The following is a 27,241-nucleotide window of genomic DNA, read 5'->3' as shown; positions in this document are numbered from 1 at the left end:
GATGACAACATGCACTCTGCTGTTTGCTAATTGCATTTTAAAAGAATATTACCAAATTTAGAAACAAATCTTTGTGATACAAACTGCTGTCAGGATATGGTTTATATCAAAAAAAGAATTGAAAGTTTTCAGCACTTCACATCCGCAATCTCCATTGGCCATCAGGAGTTCCAGTTGGTCTCTGCTGTGGTGACATTTCTGTTTTACACCCTAACACAGGTAAAACTGTGGTGCCATTGATAAATGTTACATTTCCAAGCATAAATGTTCTCTGCTGTGGTTTGCAATATACAGAGCATTTGTCACATTTGTTCATCATGCTTTGTTATTCTGCTGTCGGTGTTGATACAACAGCAATTTCTTAAGGGACGCTCTCATAGTAACAGCAGTAACTACATACATGTCCATTTTTCATTCCCTACATTAGCCTTTTTTTGTGTGCAAACACATGAAGCAATATGTAAGGGCTATTGTTATCTCAGATAAGGGACCAGTTTGCTGAAACAGGGTGGCTAGTAAAGAAATATATTTATTTGAATAGAGAATGCTGTCCACTGAGTACTGACATGTAGAAACAAATGTTTTATTTGTTTTACATTTCATCATCCACATAGTAGTTGTTTGAGTATTAGCTACTAAATGGTAACGTTTTTCCTAAACATTTATCAAACTGTATCTTGAGATTCATCTTAATGGGGGAAATCCACATAACAGAGGAGTTGTGACAGTACATTAACAACAGTCTTGTACAGACATGATACAGTCTTGCTTCTGTATCTTGAGATTCCTCTCAATGGGGGAAATTTACATAAAAGAAGATTTGTTATTAAACTTGTGCAATCTTTCTTCATCCTTTGAAAATGTTAAAGTGGTTACTAGACATTTTGCTTTCCAATTCAGATGAAGGGACAGTTCGTCTCAATGGAGGAAACGAAACAGCTGGTCGAGTTGAGATTTATCGTAACGGAGAGTGGGGCACAGTGTGTGATGATTACTGGGACATCAGCGATGCTGCAGTGGTATGTCGTCAGTTGGGATTCCCAGGAGTGATTGCAGCTCCTGGTGGTGCTTCATTTGGTGAAGGCTCTGGGGAAATTCACATGGACGACGTAGAATGCACTGGTGGTGAAAGCAACCTTTTAAGCTGCGGACACACAGAAATAGACAATTGTGGTCATGGTGAAGATGCAGGTGTAGTTTGTAGCACTGTATTACCTGGAGGTGAGCTAATCTTCAAGTGAAGCCATTGGATCTATTGAATGGTTTTTCATCTCTTTTAACAATATCCTATGATAAACATTAATGTTAACTCAGGTAGTACACTGCACAGTAAATGTTATGGTCCTTTGTCATGCCTTAATCTTTATTCTAAAGTATTCCACACTGATAGCTGAAAGGCCCATTTCATTATCCTGTCCCTCACTCAAGGTACAGATAATTGAATGTATAAATCTATTTTGATTGGCTAAAACCCTCCCTTTATAGTTCAGGAAGTGGATCACAGTGCAGTATCATTAGGGTAGCTGTTTGTAGCTTTACTTGAGGCTTTACGTTTACTATAATAAATTCATTTATTCTTGAAGCCTGATTAGAAATTAATTTAGCTGTCCATGTTCTCTGTAGTTATTATTATTTGAAACATTATAAAAGATAATGAAAAGACATAGGCTTATTCAGTTCAATGGGCATGATGACTACATGCACTCTGCTGTTTGCTAACTGCATTTTAAAGAATATTACCAAATTTAGAAACAAATCTTTGTGATACAAATTGCTGTCGGGATATTGGTTTTATCAAAAAAAGAATTGAAAGTTTTCAGCACTTCTCATAAGCAATCTCCATTGGCCATCAGGAGATCCAGTTGGTCTGTGCTTTGGTGACATTTCTGTTTTACACTTTAACACAGATAAAACTGTGGTGCCATTAATAAATGTTACATTTCGAAGCATAAATGGTCTTTGCTGTGGTTTGCAATATACAGAGCATTGTCACATTAGATCATCATGCTTTGTTATTCTGCTGTCGGTGTTGATACAACAGCAATTTCTTCAGGGACTCTCTCTCAGAAACAGCAGTAACTACATTTTTCATTCCCGACATTAGCTTTTCTTATAGTGTCCTCAGATGTATGTGGCAAGCCTACACCAATCAATCATATTTTTGTTAAATTTTTATTCTCGCTTTTGACTTCAAACACATGAAGCAATATTTAAGGGCTATTGTTATCTCAGATAAGGGACCAGTTTGCTGAAACAAAGTGGCTAGTAATGAAATAGATTTATTTGAATAGAGAATGCTGTCCACTGAGTACTGACATTTAGAAACAAATGTTTAATTTGTTTTACATTTCCTCATCCACATAGTAGTTGTTTGAGTAGTAGCTACCAAATGGTAACGTTTTTCCTAAACATTTATCAAATTGTATCTTGAGATTCATCTTAATGGGTGAAATCCACATAACAGAGGAGTTGTTATAGTACATGAACAATCTGTCTCGCTTCTGTATCTTGTGATTGCTCTCAATGGGGAAATTTACATAAAAGAAGAGTTGTCATTAAACTTGTACAATCTTTCTTCATCCTTTGAAAGTTAATAGTGTTTACTAGACATTTTGCTTTCCAATTCAGATGAAGGGGCAGTTCGTCTCAGTGGAGGAAACGAAACAGCTGGTAGGGTTGAGATTTATCGTAACGGAGAGTGGGGCACAGTGTGTGATGACTTCTGGGACATCAGCGATGCTGCAGTGGTATGTCGTCAGTTGGGATTCCCAGGAGTCATTTCAGCTCCAGGTAGTGCTTCATTTGGTGAAGGCTCTGGGGAAATTCACATGGACGACGTAGAATGCACCGGTGGTGAAAGCAACCTTTTAAGCTGCGGACACTCAGCAATAGACAATTGTGGTCATGGTGAAGATGCAGGTGTAGTTTGTAGTACTGTACTACCTTCAGCAGGTGAGCTTATCTTCAAGTGAAGCAGTCGGATCTATTAAATGCTTTTTCATCATTCTTTAACAATATCCTATGATAAACATTAATGTTAACTCAGGTAGTACACTGCACAGTAAATGTTATGGTCCTTTGTCATGCCTTAATCTTTATTCTTTCATGTGTTTGCAATTTACCTCCTGGTCTCTGTCAACTCTGTTCATGCAACACTTGATTACTTGATAATATGGGCATAACAGAGAAGAGAGATCACAAAGTGATATTGCTGGTAGACAATGTCAAGACTTATATTGAAGAGAAATGTATTCCAAACTGATAGCTGAAAGGCCCATTTCATTATCCTGTCCCTCACTCAAGGTACAGATAATTGAATGTATAAATCTATTTTGATTGGCTAAAACCCTCCCTTTATAGTTCAGGAAGTGGATCACAGTGCAGTATCATCAGGGTAGCTGTTTGTAGCTATACTTGAGGCTTTACGTTTACTATAATAAATTCATTTATTCTTGAAGCCTGATTATAAATTAATTTAGCTGTCCATGTTCTCTGTAGTTATTATTATTTGAAACATTATAAAAGATAATGAAAAGACATAGGCTTATTCAGTTCAATGGGCATGATGACTACATGCACTCTGCTGTTTGCTAACTGCATTTTAAAGAATATTACCAAATTTAGAAACAAATCTTTGTGATACAAACTGCTGTCGGGATATTGGTTTTATCAAAAAAAGAATTGAAAGTTTTCAGCACTTCTCATAAGCAATCTCCATTGGCCATCAGGAGATCCAGTTGGTCTGTGCTTTGGTGACATTTCTGTTTTACACTTTAACACAGATAAAACTGTGGTGCCATTAATAAATGTTACATTTGGAAGCATAAATGGTCTCTGCTGTGGTTTGCAATATACAGAGCATTTGTCACATTAGTTCATCATGCTTTGTTATTCTGCTGTCGGTGTTGATACAACAGCAATTTCTTCAGGGACTCTCTCTCAGAAACAGCAGTAACTACATTTTTCATTCCCAACATTAGCTTTTCTTATAGTGTCCTCAGCTGTATGTGGCAAGCCTACACCAATCAATCATATTTTTGTTAAATTTTTATTCTCGCTTTTGACTTCAAACACATGAAGCAATATTTAAGGGCTATTGTTATCTCAGATAAGGGACCAGTTTGCTGAAACAAAGTGGCTAGTAATGAAATAGATTTATTTGAATAGAGAATGCTGTCCACTGAGTACTGACATTTAGAAACAAATGTTTAATTTGTTTCACATTTCCTCATCCACATAGTAGTTGTTTGAGTAGTAGCTACCAAATGGTAACGTTTTTCCTAAACATTTATCAAATTGTATCTTGAGATTCATCTTAATGGGTGAAATCCACATAACAGAGGAGTTGTTATAGTACATGAACAATCTGTCTCACTTCTGTATCTTGTGATTGCTCTCAATGGGGAAATTTACATAAAAGAAGAGTTGTCATTAAACTTGTACAATCTTTCTTCATCCTTTGAAAGTTAATAGTGTTTACTAGACATTTTGCTTTCCAATTCAGATGAAGGGGCAGTTCGTCTCAGTGGAGGAAACGAAACAGCTGGTAGGGTTGAGATTTATCGTAACGGAGAGTGGGGCACAGTGTGTGATGACTTCTGGGACATCAGCGATGCTGCAGTGGTATGTCGTCAGTTGGGATTCCCAGGAGTCATTTCAGCTCCAGGTAGTGCTTCATTTGGTGAAGGCTCTGGGGAAATTCACATGGACGACGTAGAATGCACCGGTGGTGAAAGCAACCTTTTAAGCTGCGGACACTCAGCAATAGACAATTGTGGTCATGGTGAAGATGCAGGTGTAGTTTGTAGTACTGTACTACCTTCAGCAGGTGAGCTTATCTTCAAGTGAAGCAGTCGGATCTATTAAATGCTTTTTCATCATTCTTTAACAATATCCTATGATAAACATTAATGTTAACTCAGGTAGTACACTGCACAGTAAATGTTATGGTCATTTGTCATGCCTTAATCTTTATTCTTTCATGTGTTTGCAATTTACCTCCTGGTCTCTGTCAACTCTGTTCATGCAACACTTGATTACTTGATAATATGGGCATAACAGAGAAGAGAGATCACAAAGTGATATTGCTGGTAGACAATGTAAAGACTTATATTGAAGAGAAAAGTATTCCACACTGATAGCTGAAAGGCCCATTTCATTATCCTGTCCCTCACTCAAGGTACAGATAATTGAATGTATAAATCTATTTTGATTGGCTAAAACCCTCCCTTTATAGTTCAGGAAGTGGATCACAGTGCAGTATCATCAGGGTAGCTGTTTGTAGCTATACTTGAGGCTTTACGTTTACTATAATAAATTCATTTATTCTTGAAGCCTGATTATAAATTAATTTAGCTGTCCATGTTCTCTGTAGTTATTATTATTTGAAACATTATAAAAGATAATGAAAAGACATAGGCTTATTCAGTTCAATGGGCATGATGACTACATGCACTCTGCTGTTTGCTAACTGCATTTTAAAGAATATTACCAAATTTAGAAACAAATCTTTGTGATACAAACTGCTGTCGGGATTAGTGTTCGACCGATAATCGGTTAGACAATCGGCATCGGGCCGATTATCAGACAATCGGTAAATAATCGGCATCGGCAAAATCCATTGCGCTACCGATTAGTTGGAACCGATTATTACGTTCCACATAAAGGATTGTATTTTCCGCGCTTTTGATACACCACAACCACACAGGGAGAAAAATTTTTGATCATTCAATTCGATGCTATTCATAGCCGGGGAAGGTGCGCTAATCTACCGTGTAACGGTATCGTAAGTCCCTCGCGCGAGTTTGTACAAATGCTGTTCGATACACTATCCAGTTTTGGCAGTTAACATCATGCAGTATACCCGCGTAACATCACACAGTATTCCCGCGATAAGCTTAGGGGAACGACGTATTTTTTTACTTCGCTTGTTGCATCTAACAAAACCACCTGTCATCATGTTAAACGATTGATAAGAAAGAAAAATTGTCTATACTAAATATAATCATCAAATAAGTATACTTTTTAACCACCTTGGCCGTTTCACCGTAGGTGAAAACTGGAAAGTGAAAACAATAATATTAGGCTTTGTTCATTGTGAGAACTACGTACATTAGGCTAGTCTGGCTGAAGAACGGTTGAGCTTCAGAACTGTTAAGTTTGAAAATGCGCCCAAGATTTTACAAATGGCATAAAATGATGAAATCAAGGCTCCAAATACACCTAAATATCCATAAACACGTTTGGCGACATTCCTCAGAAGTTAAACTGCAAAACAGTATTTTGTGATTAGGCAAACGTTCTTACGCATATTTTTACGAAAAACCCGATGAACTTTTTTCCTATGCCCCATACGTGCTAACAGTAACTAAACTCCTTACCGCAACCGACTAAAAGCAAGTCTGATTTCCAGTGACACGCCGCGACAAAGTCAATGGGACTTTAGTGTGTGATTTCTCCCACATGTAGTTAAGTCAATGGAGAAGCGCCATTGACTTACTGTGTATGATCGTTTGAAACAACGTTCGTTCGATCGGAAGTTTTACCGCGCAGATGGTAGTCATTGAAAACTTGAAACAAACGTTCGGGAATGTTTTATTTTTCATAATAAAATAAAACTGTTAGCAAACTGCTTATCCACTAAAGAGCCTGTGTAAGAATATGTTACAAATAATGTGGCGTTACATTTCGATCCTACTAGGATCGAAACGTCAGGCCAACTTACTCTTAGGCCTACACATTTTTTTTCATATCAGATTATATATTTCGATATCAGCTAACGAAAAAACGAATGTTTTATTGACGTGCGATATACTTTTTACTTTATTTACGTTGGAGTTGCAACACTGATAATGGTTTTAATAGCAGTTGTAAAACCTGTCCCTAACTTTTTTGCTTTTCATTTCGTAGCTAATGGCTACTATTTTCCCCCTTCTGTAGTCTGTACAGTACTGTGTTGTGGCGGGATTGCAATATTGCGACGCCTCGTTATAATCGTACATCGCCCTATGTGTGTATTACAGTGTTCTTAGAAGTTGGTAATCATGCATAACACTAAATCATACATTAGGCCAGTTCCACGAAAATTTTGAAATAATCGGTAATCGGCAATCGGCCAATTGTCACAGGAAATAATCGGTTATCGGTAAAACCGATTGTCATACAATCGGTCGAACACTAGTCGGGATATTGGTTTTATCAAGAAAAGAATTGAAAGTTTTCAGCACTTCTCATAAGCAATCTCCATTGGCCATCAGGAGATCCAGTTGGTCTGTGCTTTGGTGACATTTCTGTTTTACACTTTAACACAGATAAAACTGTGGTGCCATTAATAAATGTTACATTTGGAAGCATAAATGGTCTTTGCTGTGGTTTGCAATATACAGAGCATTGTCACATTAGATCATCATGCTTTGTTATTCTGCTGTCGGTGTTGATACAACAGCAATTTCTTCAGGGACTCTCTCTCAGAAACAGCAGTAACTACATTTTTCATTCCCGACATTAGCTTTTCTTATAGTGTCCTCAGATGTATGTGGCAAGCCTACACCAATCAATCATATTTTTGTTAAATTTTTATTCTCGCTTTTGACTTCAAACACATGAAGCAATATTTAAGGGCTATTGTTATCTCAGATAAGGGACCAGTTTGCTGAAACAAAGTGGCTAGTAATGAAATATATTTATTTGAATAGAGAATGCTGTCCACTGAGTACTGACATTTAGAAACAAATGTTTAATTTGTTTTACATTTCCTCATCCACATAGTAGTTGTTTGAGTAGTAGCTACCAAATGGTAACGTTTTTCCTAAACATTTATCAAATTGTATCTTGAGATTCATCTTAATGGGTGAAATCCACATAACAGAGGAGTTGTTATAGTACATGAACAATCTGTCTCGCTTCTGTATCTTGTGATTGCTCTCAATGGGGAAATTTACATAAAAGAAGAGTTGTCATTAAACTTGTACAATCTTTCTTCATCCTTTGAAAGTTAATAGTGTTTACTAGACATTTTGCTTTCCAATTCAGATGAAGGGGCAGTTCGTCTCAGTGGAGGAAACGAAACAGCTGGTAGGGTTGAGATTTATCGTAACGGAGAGTGGGGCACAGTGTGTGATGACTTCTGGGACATCAGCGATGCTGCAGTGGTATGTCGTCAGTTGGGATTCCCAGGAGTCATTTCAGCTCCAGGTAGTGCTTCATTTGGTGAAGGCTCTGGGGAAATTCACATGGACGACGTAGAATGCACCGGTGGTGAAAGCAACCTTTTAAGCTGCGGACACTCAGCAATAGACAATTGTGGTCATGGTGAAGATGCAGGTGTAGTTTGTAGTACTGTACTACCTTCAGCAGGTGAGCTTATCTTCAAGTGAAGCAGTCGGATCTATTAAATGCTTTTTCATCATTCTTTAACAATATCCTATGATAAACATTAATGTTAACTCAGGTAGTACACTGCACAGTAAATGTTATGGTCCTTTGTCATGCCTTAATTTTATTCTTTCATGTGTTTGCAATTTACCTCCTGGTCTCTGTCAACTCTGTTCATGCAACACTTGATTACTTGATAATATGGGCATAACAGAGAAGAGAGATCACAAAGTGATATTGCTGGTAGACAATGTCAAGACTTATATTGAAGAGAAATGTATTCCAAACTGATAGCTGAAAGGCCCATTTCATTATCCTGTCCCTCACTCAAGGTACAGATAATTGAATGTATAAATCTATTTTGATTGGCTAAAACCCTCCCTTTATAGTTCAGGAAGTGGATCACAGTGCAGTATCATCAGGGTAGCTGTTTGTAGCTATACTTGAGGCTTTACGTTTACTATAATAAATTCATTTATTCTTGAAGCCTGATTATAAATTAATTTAGCTGTCCATGTTCTCTGTAGTTATTATTATTTGAAACATTATAAAAGATAATGAAAAGACATAGGCTTATTCAGTTCAATGGGCATGATGACTACATGCACTCTGCTGTTTGCTAACTGCATTTTAAAGAATATTACCAAATTTAGAAACAAATCTTTGTGATACAAACTGCTGTCGGGATATTGGTTTTATCAAAAAAAGAATTGAAAGTTTTCAGCACTTCTCATAAGCAATCTCCATTGGCCATCAGGAGATCCAGTTGGTCTGTGCTTTGGTGACATTTCTGTTTTACACTTTAACACAGATAAAACTGTGGTGCCATTAATAAATGTTACATTTGGAAGCATAAATGGTCTCTGCTGTGGTTTGCAATATACAGAGCATTTGTCACATTAGTTCATCATGCTTTGTTATTCTGCTGTCGGTGTTGATACAACAGCAATTTCTTCAGGGACTCTCTCTCAGAAACAGCAGTAACTACATTTTTCATTCCCAACATTAGCTTTTCTTATAGTGTCCTCAGCTGTATGTGGCAAGCCTACACCAATCAATCATATTTTTGTTAAATTTTTATTCTCGCTTTTGACTTCAAACACATGAAGCAATATTTAAGGGCTATTGTTATCTCAGATAAGGGACCAGTTTGCTGAAACAAAGTGGCTAGTAATGAAATAGATTTATTTGAATAGAGAATGCTGTCCACTGAGTACTGACATTTAGAAACAAATGTTTAATTTGTTTCACATTTCCTCATCCACATAGTAGTTGTTTGAGTAGTAGCTACCAAATGGTAACGTTTTTCCTAAACATTTATCAAATTGTATCTTGAGATTCATCTTAATGGGTGAAATCCACATAACAGAGGAGTTGTTATAGTACATGAACAATCTGTCTCACTTCTGTATCTTGTGATTGCTCTCAATGGGGAAATTTACATAAAAGAAGAGTTGTCATTAAACTTGTACAATCTTTCTTCATCCTTTGAAAGTTAATAGTGTTTACTAGACATTTTGCTTTCCAATTCAGATGAAGGGGCAGTTCGTCTCAGTGGAGGAAACGAAACAGCTGGTAGGGTTGAGATTTATCGTAACGGAGAGTGGGGCACAGTGTGTGATGACTTCTGGGACATCAGCGATGCTGCAGTGGTATGTCGTCAGTTGGGATTCCCAGGAGTCATTTCAGCTCCAGGTAGTGCTTCATTTGGTGAAGGCTCTGGGGAAATTCACATGGACGACGTAGAATGCACCGGTGGTGAAAGCAACCTTTTAAGCTGCGGACACTCAGCAATAGACAATTGTGGTCATGGTGAAGATGCAGGTGTAGTTTGTAGTACTGTACTACCTTCAGCAGGTGAGCTTATCTTCAAGTGAAGCAGTCGGATCTATTAAATGCTTTTTCATCATTCTTTAACAATATCCTATGATAAACATTAATGTTAACTCAGGTAGTACACTGCACAGTAAATGTTATGGTCATTTGTCATGCCTTAATCTTTATTCTTTCATGTGTTTGCAATTTACCTCCTGGTCTCTGTCAACTCTGTTCATGCAACACTTGATTACTTGATAATATGGGCATAACAGAGAAGAGAGATCACAAAGTGATATTGCTGGTAGACAATGTAAAGACTTATATTGAAGAGAAAAGTATTCCACACTGATAGCTGAAAGGCCCATTTCATTATCCTGTCCCTCACTCAAGGTACAGATAATTGAATGTATAAATCTATTTTGATTGGCTAAAACCCTCCCTTTATAGTTCAGGAAGTGGATCACAGTGCAGTATCATCAGGGTAGCTGTTTGTAGCTATACTTGAGGCTTTACGTTTACTATAATAAATTCATTTATTCTTGAAGCCTGATTATAAATTAATTTAGCTGTCCATGTTCTCTGTAGTTATTATTATTTGAAACATTATAAAAGATAATGAAAAGACATAGGCTTATTCAGTTCAATGGGCATGATGACTACATGCACTCTGCTGTTTGCTAACTGCATTTTAAAGAATATTACCAAATTTAGAAACAAATCTTTGTGATACAAACTGCTGTCGGGATTAGTGTTCGACCGATAATCGGTTAGACAATCGGCATCGGGCCGATTATCAGACAATCGGTAAATAATCGGCATCGGCAAAATCCATTGCGCTACCGATTAGTTGGAACCGATTATTACGTTCCACATAAAGGATTGTATTTTCCGCGCTTTTGATACACCACAACCACACAGGGAGAAAAATTTTTGATCATTCAATTCGATGCTATTCATAGCCGGGGAAGGTGCGCTAATCTACCGTGTAACGGTATCGTAAGTCCCTCGCGCGAGTTTGTACAAATGCTGTTCGATACACTATCCAGTTTTGGCAGTTAACATCATGCAGTATACCCGCGTAACATCACACAGTATTCCCGCGATAAGCTTAGGGGAACGACGTATTTTTTTACTTCGCTTGTTGCATCTAACAAAACCACCTGTCATCATGTTAAACGATTGATAAGAAAGAAAAATTGTCTATACTAAATATAATCATCAAATAAGTATACTTTTTAACCACCTTGGCCGTTTCACCGTAGGTGAAAACTGGAAAGTGAAAACAATAATATTAGGCTTTGTTCATTGTGAGAACTACGTACATTAGGCTAGTCTGGCTGAAGAACGGTTGAGCTTCAGAACTGTTAAGTTTGAAAATGCGCCCAAGATTTTACAAATGGCATAAAATGATGAAATCAAGGCTCCAAATACACCTAAATATCCATAAACACGTTTGGCGACATTCCTCAGAAGTTAAACTGCAAAACAGTATTTTGTGATTAGGCAAACGTTCTTACGCATATTTTTACGAAAAACCCGATGAACTTTTTTCCTATGCCCCATACGTGCTAACAGTAACTAAACTCCTTACCGCAACCGACTAAAAGCAAGTCTGATTTCCAGTGACACGCCGCGACAAAGTCAATGGGACTTTAGTGTGTGATTTCTCCCACATGTAGTTAAGTCAATGGAGAAGCGCCATTGACTTACTGTGTATGATCGTTTGAAACAACGTTCGTTCGATCGGAAGTTTTACCGCGCAGATGGTAGTCATTGAAAACTTGAAACAAACGTTCGGGAATGTTTTATTTTTCATAATAAAATAAAACTGTTAGCAAACTGCTTATCCACTAAAGAGCCTGTGTAAGAATATGTTACAAATAATGTGGCGTTACATTTCGATCCTACTAGGATCGAAACGTCAGGCCAACTTACTCTTAGGCCTACACATTTTTTTTCATATCAGATTATATATTTCGATATCAGCTAACGAAAAAACGAATGTTTTATTGACGTGCGATATACTTTTTACTTTATTTACGTTGGAGTTGCAACACTGATAATGGTTTTAATAGCAGTTGTAAAACCTGTCCCTAACTTTTTTGCTTTTCATTTCGTAGCTAATGGCTACTATTTTCCCCCTTCTGTAGTCTGTACAGTACTGTGTTGTGGCGGGATTGCAATATTGCGACGCCTCGTTATAATCGTACATCGCCCTATGTGTGTATTACAGTGTTCTTAGAAGTTGGTAATCATGCATAACACTAAATCATACATTAGGCCAGTTCCACGAAAATTTTGAAATAATCGGTAATCGGCAATCGGCCAATTGTCACAGGAAATAATCGGTTATCGGTAAAACCGATTGTCATACAATCGGTCGAACACTAGTCGGGATATTGGTTTTATCAAGAAAAGAATTGAAAGTTTTCAGCACTTCTCATAAGCAATCTCCATTGGCCATCAGGAGATCCAGTTGGTCTGTGCTTTGGTGACATTTCTGTTTTACACTTTAACACAGATAAAACTGTGGTGCCATTAATAAATGTTACATTTGGAAGCATAAATGGTCTTTGCTGTGGTTTGCAATATACAGAGCATTGTCACATTAGATCATCATGCTTTGTTATTCTGCTGTCGGTGTTGATACAACAGCAATTTCTTCAGGGACTCTCTCTCAGAAACAGCATTAACTACATTTTTCATTCCCGACATTAGCTTTTCTTATAGTGTCCTCAGATGTATGTGGCAAGCCTACACCAATCAATCATATTTTTGTTAAATTTTTATTCTCGCTTTTGACTTCAAACACATGAAGCAATATTTAAGGGCTATTGTTATCTCAGATAAGGGACCAGTTTGCTGAAACAAAGTGGCTAGTAATGAAATATATTTATTTGAATAGAGAATGCTGTCCACTGAGTACTGACATTTAGAAACAAATGTTTAATTTGTTTTACATTTCCTCATCCACATAGTAGTTGTTTGAGTAGTAGCTACCAAATGGTAACGTTTTTCCTAAACATTTATCAAATTGTATCTTGAGATTCATCTTAATGGGTGAAATCCACATAACAGAGGAGTTGTTATAGTACATGAACAATCTGTCTCGCTTCTGTATCTTGTGATTGCTCTCAATGGGGAAATTTACATAAAAGAAGAGTTGTCATTAAACTTGTACAATCTTTCTTCATCCTTTGAAAGTTAATAGTGTTTACTAGACATTTTGCTTTCCAATTCAGATGAAGGGGCAGTTCGTCTCAGTGGAGGAAACGAAACAGCTGGTAGGGTTGAGATTTATCTTAAAGGAGAGTGGGGCACAGTGTGTGATGACTTCTGGGACATCAGCGATGCTGCAGTGGTATGTCGTCAGTTGGGATTCCCAGGAGTCATTTCAGCTCCAGGTAGTGCTTCATTTGGTGAAGGCTCTGGGGAAATTCACATGGACGACGTAGAATGCACCGGTGGTGAAAGCAACCTTTTAAGCTGCGGACACTCAGCAATAGACAATTGTGGTCATGGTGAAGATGCAGGTGTAGTTTGTAGTACTGTACTACCTTCAGCAGGTGAGCTTATCTTCAAGTGAAGCAGTCGGATCTATTAAATGCTTTTTCATCATTCTTTAACAATATCCTATGATAAACATTAATGTTAACTCAGGTAGTACACTGCACAGTAAATGTTATGGTCCTTTGTCATGCCTTAATCTTTATTCTTTCATGTGTTTGCAATTTACCTCCTGGTCTCTGTCAACTCTGTTCATGCAACACTTGATTACTTGATAATATGGGCATAACAGAGAAGAGAGATCACAAAGTGATATTGCTGGTAGACAATGTCAAGACTTATATTGAAGAGAAATGTATTCCAAACTGATAGCTGAAAGGCCCATTTCATTATCCTGTCCCTCACTCAAGGTACAGATAATTGAATGTATAAATCTATTTTGATTGGCTAAAACCCTCCCTTTATAGTTCAGGAAGTGGATCACAGTGCAGTATCATCAGGGTAGCTGTTTGTAGCTATACTTGAGGCTTTACGTTTACTATAATAAATTCATTTATTCTTGAAGCCTGATTATAAATTAATTTAGCTGTCCATGTTCTCTGTAGTTATTATTATTTGAAACATTATAAAAGATAATGAAAAGACATAGGCTTATTCAGTTCAATGGGCATGATGACTACATGCACTCTGCTGTTTGCTAACTGCATTTTAAAGAATATTACCAAATTTAGAAACAAATCTTTGTGATACAAACTGCTGTCGGGATTAGTGTTCGACCGATAATCGGTTAGACAATCGGCATCGGGCCGATTATCAGACAATCGGTAAATAATCGGCATCGGCAAAATCCATTGCGCTACCGATTAGTTGGAACCGATTATTACGTTCCACATAAAGGATTGTATTTTCCGCGCTTTTGATACACCACAACCACACAGGGAGAAAAATTTTTGATCATTCAATTCGATGCTATTCATAGCCGGGGAAGGTGCGCTAATCTACCGTGTAACGGTATCGTAAGTCCCTCGCGCGAGTTTGTACAAATGCTGTTCGATACACTATCCAGTTTTGGCAGTTAACATCATGCAGTATACCCGCGTAACATCACACAGTATTCCCGCGATAAGCTTAGGGGAACGACGTATTTTTTTACTTCGCTTGTTGCATCTAACAAAACCACCTGTCATCATGTTAAACGATTGATAAGAAAGAAAAATTGTCTATACTAAATATAATCATCAAATAAGTATACTTTTTAACCACCTTGGCCGTTTCACCGTAGGTGAAAACTGGAAAGTGAAAACAATAATATTAGGCTTTGTTCATTGTGAGAACTACGTACATTAGGCTAGTCTGGCTGAAGAACGGTTGAGCTTCAGAACTGTTAAGTTTGAAAATGCGCCCAAGATTTTACAAATGGCATAAAATGATGAAATCAAGGCTCCAAATACACCTAAATATCCATAAACACGTTTGGCGACATTCCTCAGAAGTTAAACTGCAAAACAGTATTTTGTGATTAGGCAAACGTTCTTACGCATATTTTTACGAAAAACCCGATGAACTTTTTTCCTATGCCCCATACGTGCTAACAGTAACTAAACTCCTTACCGCAACCGACTAAAAGCAAGTCTGATTTCCAGTGACACGCCGCGACAAAGTCAATGGGACTTTAGTGTGTGATTTCTCCCACATGTAGTTAAGTCAATGGAGAAGCGCCATTGACTTACTGTGTATGATCGTTTGAAACAACGTTCGTTCGATCGGAAGTTTTACCGCGCAGATGGTAGTCATTGAAAACTTGAAACAAACGTTCGGGAATGTTTTATTTTTCATAATAAAATAAAACTGTTAGCAAACTGCTTATCCACTAAAGAGCCTGTGTAAGAATATGTTACAAATAATGTGGCGTTACATTTCGATCCTACTAGGATCGAAACGTCAGGCCAACTTACTCTTAGGCCTACACATTTTTTTTCATATCAGATTATATATTTCGATATCAGCTAACGAAAAAACGAATGTTTTATTGACGTGCGATATACTTTTTACTTTATTTACGTTGGAGTTGCAACACTGATAATGGTTTTAATAGCAGTTGTAAAACCTGTCCCTAACTTTTTTGCTTTTCATTTCGTAGCTAATGGCTACTATTTTCCCCCTTCTGTAGTCTGTACAGTACTGTGTTGTGGCGGGATTGCAATATTGCGACGCCTCGTTATAATCGTACATCGCCCTATGTGTGTATTACAGTGTTCTTAGAAGTTGGTAATCATGCATAACACTAAATCATACATTAGGCCAGTTCCACGAAAATTTTGAAATAATCGGTAATCGGCAATCGGCCAATTGTCACAGGAAATAATCGGTTATCGGTAAAACCGATTGTCATACAATCGGTCGAACACTAGTCGGGATATTGGTTTTATCAAGAAAAGAATTGAAAGTTTTCAGCACTTCTCATAAGCAATCTCCATTGGCCATCAGGAGATCCAGTTGGTCTGTGCTTTGGTGACATTTCTGTTTTACACTTTAACACAGATAAAACTGTGGTGCCATTAATAAATGTTACATTTGGAAGCATAAATGGTCTCTGCTGTGGTTTGCAATATACAGAGCATTTGTCACATTAGTTCATCATGGTTTGTTATTCTGCTGTCGGTGTTGATACAACAGCAATTTCTTCAGGGACTCTCTCTCAGAAACAGCAGTAACTACATTTTTCATTCCCAACATTAGCTTTTCTTATAGTGTCCTCAGATGTATGTGGCAAGCCTACACCAATCAATCATATTTCTGTTAAATTTTTATTCTCGCTTTTGACTTCAAACACATGAAGCAATATTTAAGGGCTATTGTTATCTCAGATAAGGGACCAGTTTGCTGAAACAAAGTGGCTAGTAATGAAATAGATTTATTTGAATAGAGAATGCTGTCCACTGAGTACTGACATTTAGAAACAAATGTTTAATTTGTTTTACATTTCCTCATCCACATAGTAGTTTCATTCCCAACATTAGCTTTTCTTATAGTGTCCTCAGATGTATGTGGGAAGCCTACACCAATCAATCATATTTTTGTTAAATTTTTATTCTCGCTTTTGACTTCAAACACATGAAGCAATATTTAAGGGCTATTGTTATCTCAGATAAGGGACCAGTTTGCTGAAACAAAGTGGCTAGTAATGAAATAGATTTATTTGAATAGAGAATGCTGTCCACTGAGTACTGACATTTAGAAACAAATGTTTAATTTGTTTTACATTTCCTCATCCACATAGTAGTTGTTTGAGTAGTAGCTACCAAATGGTAACGTTTTTCCTAAACATTTATCAAATTGTATCTTGAGATTCATCTTAATGGGTGAAATCCACATAACAGAGGAGTTGTTATAGTACATGAACAATCTGTCTCGCTTCTGTATCTTGTGATTGCTCTCAATGGGGAAATTTACATTAAAGAAGAGTTGTCATTAAACTTGTACAATCTTTCTTCATCCTTTGAAAGTTAATAGTGTTTACTAGACATTTTGCTTTCCAATTCAGATGAAGGGGCAGTTCGTCTCGTTGGAGGAAACGAAACAGCTGGTAGGGTTGAGATTTATCGTAACGGAGAGTGGGGCACAGTGTGTGATGACTTCTGGGACATCAGCGATGCTGCAGTGGTATGTCGTCAGTTGGGATTCCCAGGAGTCATTTCAGCTCCAGGTAGTGCTTCATTTGGTGAAGGCTCTGGGGAAATTCACATGGACGACGTAGAATGCACCGGTGGTGAAAGCAACCTTTTAAGCTGCGGACACTCAGCAATAGACAATTGTGGTCATGGTGAAGATGCAGGTGTAGTTTGTAGTACTGTACTACCTTCAGCAGGTGAGCTTATCTTCAAGTGAAGCAGTCGGATCTATTAAATGCTTTTTCATCATTCTTTAACAATATCCTATGATAAACATTAATGTTAACTCAGGTAGTACACTGCACAGTAAATGTTATGGTCATTTGTCATGCCTTAATCTTTATTTTTTCATGTGTTTGCAATTTACCTCCTGGTCTCTGTCAACTCTGTTCATGCAACACATGATTACTTGATAATATGGGCATAACAGAGAAGAGAGATCACAAAGTGATATTGCTGGTAGACAATGTCAAGACTTATATTGAAGAGAAATGTATTCCAAACTGATAGCTGAAAGGCCCATTTCATTATCCTGTCCCTCACTCAAGGTACAGATAATTGAATGTATAAATCTATTTTGATTGGCTAAAACCCTCCCTTTATAGTTCAGGAAGTGGATCACAGTGCAGTATCATCAGGGTAGCTGTTTGTAGCTATACTTGAGGCTTTACGTTTACTATAATAAATTCATTTATTCTTGAAGCCTGATTATAAATTAATTTAGCTGTCCATGTTCTCTGTAGTTATTATTATTTGAAACATTATAAAAGATAATGAAAAGACATAGGCTTATTCAGTTCAATGGGCATGATGACTACATGCACTCTGCTGTTTGCTAACTGCATTTTAAAGAATATTACCAAATTTAGAAACAAATCTTTGTGATACAAACTGCTGTCAGGATATTGTTTTTATCAAAAAAAGAATTGAAAGTTTTCAGCACTTCTCATTAGCAATCTCCTTTGGCCGTCAGGAGATCCAGTTGGTCTGTGCTTTGGTGACATTTCTGTTTTACACTTTAACACAGGTAAAACTGTGGTGCCATTAATAAATGTTACATTTGCAAGCATTAATGGTGTCTGCTGTGGTTTGCAATATACAGAGCATTTGTCACATTTGTTCATCATGCTTTGTTATTCTGCTGTCGGTGTTGATACAACAGCAATTTCTTCAGGAACTCTCTCTCAGTAACAGCAGAAACTACATGTCCATCTTTCATTCCCGACATTAGCTTTTCCTATGATGTCCTCAGATGTATGTGGCAAGCCTTCATCAATCAAGCATATTTTTGTTAAATTTTATTCTCTCTTTTGACTGCAAACACATGAAGCAAATATTTTAGGGCTATTGTTATCTCAGACAAGGGATCAGTTTGCTGAAACAGAGTAGCTAGTAAAGAAATTGATTTATTTGAATAGAGAATGCTGTCCACTGAGTACTGACACTTAGAAACAAATGTTTAATTTGTTTTACATTTCATCATCCACATAGTAGTTGTTTGAGTAGTAGCTACCAAATGGTAACGTTTTTCCTAAAAATTTATCAAATTGTATCTTGAGATTCATCTTAATGGGGAAATCCACATAACAGATATAGTACATGAACAATCTGTCTCGCTTCTGTATCTTGACATTCCTCTCAATGGGGGAAATTAGTATAAAAGAAGAGTTGTCATTAAACTTGTACAATCTTTCTTCATCCTTTAAAAGTTAAAAGTGGTTACTTTGCTTTCCAATTCAGATGAAGGGGCAGTTCGTCTCAGTGGAGGAAACGAAACAGCTGGTCGAGTTGAGATTTATCGTAACGGAGAGTGGGGCACAGTGTGTGATGATTACTGGGACATCAGCGATGCTGCAGTGGTATGTCGTCAGTTGGGATTCCCAGGAGTCATTTCAGCTCCTGGTAGTGCTTCATTTGGTGAAGGCTCTGGGGAAATTCACATGGACGACGTAGCATGCACTGGTGATGAAAGCAACCTTTTAAGCTGTGGACACTCATCAATAGACAATTGTGGTCATGGTGAGGATGCAGGTGTAGTTTGTAGTACTGTACTACCTGCATCTCCTACACCTCCTGCAGGTGAGCTAATATTCAGGTGAAGCCATTGGATCTATTGAATGGTTTTTCATCTTTCTTTTAACAATATCATATGATAATTATCAATGTTTACTGGTAAAACTTTTTTTGCCCACACTGTCATTACTCAATACTTACTCCGCCCACATTTCCCGAAAATTTACCCTGTTGATGGTGGGAAAATGTAACATCATATTCAATGTGTTGTGTTGTGTCCATGGTGCAGTGAACCTGGGCAAGTTCGAATGTCGATGACCAACTTATGTTCTGTAACCAATGTCAATGGGAATTATGTGAGTAAAAACTTGGCTATTTCCATGTGTTATATATGTATAGAAGTTTTACGTAAGCGGAGCGAAATTCAGGGCGGCTCGTTGATTGGGAAACATGAACATGGGAAAGTAACGTTACAAGTAGTTGCATATACTTATCTAAGCATCAATATTTGTGAAAAAAATCGTAAGGTTTTTCTTCTGAAAATATTTTTGACTAGTAATTGGAATCTCAATGTATAAAGAAGTACTGGGTCTCTATTGAAGAGAAAAGTATTCTACACTGATAGCTGAAAGGCCCATTTCATTATCCTGTCCCTCACTCAAGGTACAGATAATTGCATGTATAAATCTATTTTGATTGGCTAAAACCCTCCCTTTATAGTTCAGGAAGTGGATCACAGTGCAGTATCATCAGGGTAGCTGTTTGTAGCTTTACTTGAGGCTTTACGTTTACTATAATAATTCATTTATTCTTGAAGCCTGATTAGAAATTAATTTAGCTGTCCATGTTCTCTGTAGTTATTATTATTTGAAACATTATAAAAGATAATGAAAAGACATAGGCTTATTCAGTTCAATGGGCATGATGACTACATGCACTCTGCTGTTTGCTAACTGCATTTTAAAGAATATTACCAAATTTAGAAACAAATCTTTGTGATACAAACTGCTGTCAGGATATTGTTTTTATCAAAAAAAGAATTGAAAGTTTTCAGCACTTCTCATTAGCAATCTCCTTTGGCCATCAGGAGATCCAGTTGGTCTGTGCTTTGGTTACATTTCTGTTTTACACCCTAACACAGGTAAAACTGTGGTGCCATTAATAAATGTTACATTTGCAAGCATTAATGGTGTCTGCTGTGGTTTGCAATATACAGAGCATTTGTCACATTTGTTCATCATGCTTTGTTATTCTGCTGTCGGTGTTGATACAACAGCAATTTCTTCAGGAACTCTCTCTCAGTAACAGCAGAAACTACATGTCCATCTTTCATTCCCGACATTAGCTTTTCCTATGATGTCCTCAGATGTATGTGGCAAGCCTTCATCAATCAAGCATATTTTTGTTAAATTTTATTCTCTCTTTTGACTGCAAACACATGAAGCAAATATTTTAGGGCTATTGTTATCTCAGACAAGGGATCAGTTTGCTGAAACAGAGTAGCTAGTAAAGAAATTGATTTATTTGAATAGAGAATGCTGTCCACTGAGTACTGACACTTAGAAACAAATGTTTAATTTGTTTTACATTTCATCATCCACATAGTAGTTGTTTGAGTAGTAGCTACCAAATGGTAACGTTTTTCCTAAAAATTTATCAAATTGTATCTTGAGATTCATCTTAATGGGGAAATCCACATAACAGATATAGTACATGAACAATCTGTCTCACTTCTGTATCTTGACATTCCTCTCAATGGGGGAAATTAGTATAAAAGAAGAGTTGTCATTAAACTTGTACAATCTTTCTTCATCCTTTAAAAGTTAAAAGTGGTTACTTTGCTTTCCAATTCAGATGAAGGGGCAGTTCGTCTCAGTGGAGGAAACGAAACAGCTGGTCGAGTTGAGATTTATCGTAACGGAGAGTGGGGCACAGTGTGTGATGATTACTGGGACATCAGCGATGCTGCAGTGGTATGTCGTCAGTTGGGATTCCCAGGAGTCATTTCAGCTCCTGGTAGTGCTTCATTTGGTGAAGGCTCTGGGGAAATTCACATGGACGACGTAGCATGCACTGGTGATGAAAGCAACCTTTTAAGCTGTGGACACTCATCAATAGACAATTGTGGTCATGGTGAGGATGCAGGTGTAGTTTGTAGTACTGTACTACCTGCATCTCCTACACCTCCTGCAGGTGAGCTAATATTCAGGTGAAGCCATTGGATCTATTGAATGGTTTTTCATCTTTCTTTTAACAATATCATATGATAATTATCAATGTTTACTGGTAAAACTTTTTTTGCCCACACTGTCATTACTCAATACTTACTCCGCCCACATTTCCCGGAAATTTACCCTGTTGATGGTGGGAAAATGTAACATCATATTCAATGTGTTGTGTTGTGTCCATGGTGCAGTGAACCTGGGCAAGTTCGAATGTCGATGACCAACTTATGTTCTGTAACCAATGTCAATGGGAATTATGTGAGTAAAAACTTGGCTATTTCCATGTGTTATATATGTATAGAAGTTTTACGTAAGCGGAGCGAAATTCAGGGCGGCTCGTTGATTGGGAAACATGAACATGGGAAAGTAACGTTACAAGTAGTTGCATATACTTATCTAAGCATCAATATTTGTGAAAAAAATCGTAAGGTTTTTCTTCTGAAAATATTTTTGACTAGTAATTGGAATCTCAATGTATAAAGAAGTACTGGGTCTCTATTGAAGAGAAAAGTATTCTACACTGATAGCTGAAAGGCCCATTTCATTATCCTGGCTGATCCAGTTGATTTCTGCTGTGGTGACATTTTTTTCACACCTTAACACGGGTAAAACTGAAGTGCCATGGATAGATATTACATTTGCAAGCATAAATATTTTCTGCTCTGTGTGTTGCAATTTTTGGTTCCTTGCTAAAAGCAAAGGAACCTATGTATTCAGGTTGGCGTGTGTGTGTATGTGTGTGTGCGTGTGTGTGTGTGTGTGTCGCTTTAGCCTGTATGCACGATAACTCAACAAGGGATTGACTGATCATGATCAAACTTGGTGGGTGGGTGGCCCATAGTGAGTAGATGAACCCTATTGTTTTTGGTGCCCACAAAGGTCACCAAAGGTCAGTTATGGTCCAAAAACCCAAAATACTAAAACTGCAATAACTCCCAGTGCCAATGTGCGACAAGGTTGATATTTTGGGACAAGTTGTGAACTGGTTAGGGGAACATTTTGAAACTTAACGGTCATGTGATCTGAGGTCACCAAAGGTCAATTAATGTTAAAAAACTAGTATTTTTGCGATAACTTGAGAACGAATTGTCCGTTAGGGTTGGGAGTTGCTTCAGTGTAATCCAATTGTCGACCCACATCTGGGTGACCCTTGACCTCAATTTGACCTATGGTGACCTTTTCATGTTTTGGGGATTTTTACAGTTTCGATGCTATTTTCAGATGTCAAAGGTACCTTCCGATCATAAATATCGATAGGTTGACCCCCGTGTGACCTTTCTGTGCGAACTTATATGGGGTCAAAGTTTTCGGTCGGAGTTAGGATGGCTGTACAGACTTGTCGTGTTGATTTTTGGAATCAGCAGATCAAACTACATTTGAAACCAAGGTCAAAAGGTCAAAGGTCACATTAGAAAAAATGTGCTTATTTTGGGAGAAAACGGGCGAAAAAGAAAATGTTTGGTTTTGATGCTAGATTTGGATATCAAAGGTACCTTCCGATCAAAAATGTCAATGGGTTGACACCCGGGTGACCTTTCTGTGTAAAGTTATACAAGGTCAAAGTTAATTTTCAGACATTTAATGCATTAACTCCCAGTGCCAAGGTGTAACAAGGTTGATATTTTGGGACAAGTTGCAAATGGTATAGAGGAATATTTTCAAACTTAACGGTCATGTGATCCGAGGTCATCAAAGGTCAATTAATGTTAAAAAACTAGTATTTTGGGTGAGAAAATGCGCAAAGGAAAAAATGTTTGAATTTTTACAGTTTTGATGCTATATTCACGTCTCACCAATCAAAAATGTCAATAGGTGACCCCAGGTGACCTCTGTGTGTGAAGTTATATGAGGTCAAAATAAATTTTCAGACATTTAGTGCAATAATTCCCAGTTCCAAGGTGTGACACCGTTGATATTTTGGGACAAATTGCAAATGGTATAGGGGAATATTTTCAAACATAACGGTCATGTGATCCGAGGTCACCAAAGGTCAATTAATGATAAAAAACTAGTATTTTTGCGATAACTTGAGAACGAATTGTCCGTTAGGGTTGGGAGTTGCTTCAATTTAATCCAATTGTCGACCCGCATCTGGGTAACCCTTGACCTCAATTTGACCTCTGGTGACCTTTTCATGTTTTGGGGATTTTTACAGTTTCGATGCTATTTTCAGATGTCAAAGGTACCTTCTGATCATAAATGTCAATGGGTTGACCCCCGTGTGACCTTCATGTGCGGAGTTATACGAGGTCAAAGTTAATTTTCAGACATTTAATGCAATAACTCTCAGTTCCAAGGTGTGACACGGTTGATATTTTGGGACAAGTTGCAAATGGTATAGGGGAATATTTTCAAACTTAACGGTCATGTGATCCGAGGTCACCAAAGGTCAATTAATGATAAAAAAACTAGTATTTTTGTGATAACTTGAGAACGAACTGTCCGTTAAGGTTGGGAGTTGCTTCAATGTAATCCAGTTGTCGACCCGCATCTGGGTGACCCTTGACCTCAATTTGACCTCTGGTGACCTTTTCGTGTTTTGGGGATTTTTACAGTTTCGATGCTATTTTCAGATGTCAAAGGTACCTTCTGATCATAAATGTCTATAGGTTGACCCCCTGTGTGACCTTCGTGTGCGAAGTTATACGAGGTCAAAGTATATAATAATAATATATATTAATTAATTTATTAATATAATAATATTAATGAGGTCACGGGTCAAACGTGAAAAACTCCCAAGTTGCAATAACTTGGCTACTATTTATTGGAATTTCGTCAAAACTTGGTATGATGATATTGGTAGATAGTCTCCACACACTGATGTGTGTTGCAATTGATATCATGCATGTTTATAAGGGGGGGGGGCCTAGCATTATTTCGTTATGAAAAGTTTGTATGCACAATAACTCAACAAGGGAATGACCTTAAATATGGTGTTCCTCAGGGATCAGTACTAGGACCAAAGTTATACACCATGTATACTAAACCACTTGGCGATCTTATAAGGCAGCATGGCCTTGATTACCATATGTATGCCGACGACACCCAAATTTACCTTTCGTTTAAGCCACTTGATTCTCCTGATGCAATTAATCCTCTACATATATTGGAGATGTCTTGAAGATGTCAGAAAATGGATGGCTGATAACATGCTTAAGCTTAACGATGACAAGACAGACGTAATATTTTTCCATTCAAAGCATAGCAAACGAACGATCCACCTTCCTTCATTGAGAATGGGCAATGATGTCATTCCACCCTCGTCATCAGTACGGAATCTCGGTGTGTTATTTGACTCATATTTGTCTATGGAAAACCATATAAATTTAATTAGTCGGTCTTGCTACAACCAATTGCGTATCATCGGGAGAATTCGTCCATCCCTTAACGAGGAGGTAACTAAGTCTCTCGTCCATTCGTTGGTTACATCTCGTCTCGATTACTGTAATGCTCTCCTGAATGGAACGTCATGCTCCTCAATCAAAAAACTACAGAGGGTCCAGAATACGGCTGCCTGAATCATCACCAGAACCCGTCGTTACGAACACATCACTCCTGTACTCCGAGACCTGCATTGGTTACCAATTCATCGCCGGATAAATTACAAACTCATTCTGCACGTTTTTCGTATTCTTAATGATCAATCTCCAAGTTATGTGACTGATTTGGTGAAATGCTACACGCCAGCCAGGGCATTACGGTCCCAAAGTCATCTTTCTCTAGTCATTCCTCGTACTAACAAAGTCACATATGGAGATTGTTCTTTTAGTGCAGCAGGTCCTAAACTCTGGAATTCTCTTCCCCATCACTTGAGAAATATCACACATATTGACACTTTTAAGAAGCACTTGAAAACTCTGTTGAAAACAGTGCTCTTGAGCATGTTTTATTTCATGATAACAGCACTTTAATATATGGTATTTATTATTATTTAATATTCCCCTCCCCCAGCTATGAAATTATTCCCAAAACTAAAAAACACTTATCCATCTTATAACAATGAGCTGACTATCATATATGGGGGGGGGGGGGGGGAATGGGTCTGGAAACTAACGGTCCCCTTTCTAAAGAAAAGTAAATCTGCAGTATCTGGTAAAGATGAATAGAAGAAATGGATCAAGAAAGGTTAATATGTGAGATATGAGGATTAAAGGTTAGAGACTGTCCCCATACAATGGATTGAAATGAGTTATTGGAATAAACACATGGGTGGTGATGGTGAGGATTTCTTTCCGAATAGTGACATCAAGCAAGTGTTGAAAGAGAGTAATCAGTAATTGTGCTATGAAAGGAATTTATGTAATCTATGAAACATGAGAGACTGGCCTTATCACTGGTACAGACAAAGAAACTGTCATCAATGTAATGCCACCAGATCAGAGGATGGCAGGGTGCAGCAAGAACCATCATTCTTCAAGCCTCAAACATATGTCATATGACATGTATGTCATATGAACATGAGCTTATTCATGCATCACATTAATATCTTGTATGTTTAAAGGGATGCTACTACCTGTTGTAATAAGGCAGGTTAAATTTATAGATACTTTTATTAAAATATATATTACTAACTAAATCTTCCAGGGTTTGGGTTTACCAATCTAGCATATGATTCAGAAAAATTTAAATGTTAAGCAACTTGGCTAATAGATTTTCATAACAAAGCAAAGATAGACTTTTGGTGTAGCAAATCTTGATTGTTCACTATTTCTCGACAGAGGAAGGTTCCATTCGTCTTGCTGGAGGTAATGAGACAGCTGGACGTGTTGAGATCTTCCTAAATGGAGAATGGGGCACTGTCTGTGATGATGCATGGGGCATTGATGATGCTAATGTAGTATGCAATCAGTTAGGATTCCCTGGGGCCTTAGGTTATCGTATTCTTGCATCATTTGGTGAGGGAACCGGAGAAATCCATCTGGATGATGTTCGATGCAGTGGCAATGAAACTGAATTGTTGAGCTGTTCTTATAGTAGCATCGACAATTGTGGTCATGGTGAAGATGCTGGTGTTATCTGTCGATTCACTTCAGACGAACCTACGCCAGGTGTGGCTTTTTTTATTCCTTCTTGAAGGCCTGCTGGCCTAAATGTTAATGCATTGTTTGAAAATTCAATCAAAACATGAAAGTTAGAGACAGCTTCTACAACTGCTATTAAAAGTTTCAAACCATTATCTGTGTTGCAACTCCAACGTTAATAAAGTGAAAAGTATATCGCACGTAAATAAAATATTTGTTATTTCGTTAGCTGATATCGAAATATATAATCAGATATGAAAAATAATGTGTGAAAGTAAGTTGGCCTGACGATTCGATCCTAGCAGGATCGAAACGTCAGGCCAACTGATCTTCCAACTGACCTTTACCTTTTGTCTGTTTGAGAGAGCCTCCAATTAGAACAGTTACAGGATCAGCTAGTTCTTTAAGTGGTATACATTGATAAATCTTGTAATATAACGACAGATAGTGAATATAGTATTGATGGGATCCTTTCGTAGCCGAGAGCAAAGCTTCTGTGTACACTCCCGGTGGACTGTTGCAGGTACGGTCCAAGATTAACAATTAAATGATATACCGATATATCCAACTTCTACACTTCTACCAAGGCATAACTAAATGGCTCCTGTTAGTT

At 37.6% G+C, this 27,241-nt stretch overlaps 1 protein-coding gene across 9 annotated transcripts in view; it reads left to right on the top strand.

Moving 5' to 3' along the window:
• The window catches only part of LOC139977051 (uncharacterized), a 150,335-nt gene that overhangs the window by 49,174 nt on the left and 73,920 nt on the right, over positions 1–27,241 (top strand). For 6 of the 9 annotated variants that reach the window (XM_071986064.1, XM_071986057.1, XM_071986072.1 and 3 more), the window contains exons 17-26: positions 901–1,221; positions 2,629–2,952; positions 4,505–4,828; positions 8,032–8,355; positions 9,907–10,230; positions 13,434–13,757; positions 17,243–17,566; positions 19,110–19,448; positions 21,237–21,575; positions 26,326–26,655. In XM_071986064.1, coding sequence (XP_071842165.1) covers positions 901–1,221; positions 2,629–2,952; positions 4,505–4,828; positions 8,032–8,355; positions 9,907–10,230; positions 13,434–13,757; positions 17,243–17,566; positions 19,110–19,448; positions 21,237–21,575; positions 26,326–26,655 — 3,273 coding nt within the window. The remainder of the gene's footprint in view (positions 1–900; positions 1,222–2,628; positions 2,953–4,504; positions 4,829–8,031; positions 8,356–9,906; positions 10,231–13,433; positions 13,758–17,242; positions 17,567–19,109; positions 19,449–21,236; positions 21,576–26,325; positions 26,656–27,241) is intronic. The other 3 variants (XM_071986037.1, XM_071986089.1, XM_071986097.1) reach the window with 3 other exon arrangements.

The sequence above is a fragment of the Apostichopus japonicus genome, chromosome 2, assembly GCF_037975245.1.
Source record: "Apostichopus japonicus isolate 1M-3 chromosome 2, ASM3797524v1, whole genome shotgun sequence".
Lineage (NCBI taxonomy): Eukaryota > Metazoa > Echinodermata > Holothuroidea > Aspidochirotida > Stichopodidae > Apostichopus > Apostichopus japonicus.
Note: the sequence above shows the minus strand (reverse complement) of the source record. Positions and strands in the feature narration are given on the sequence as shown.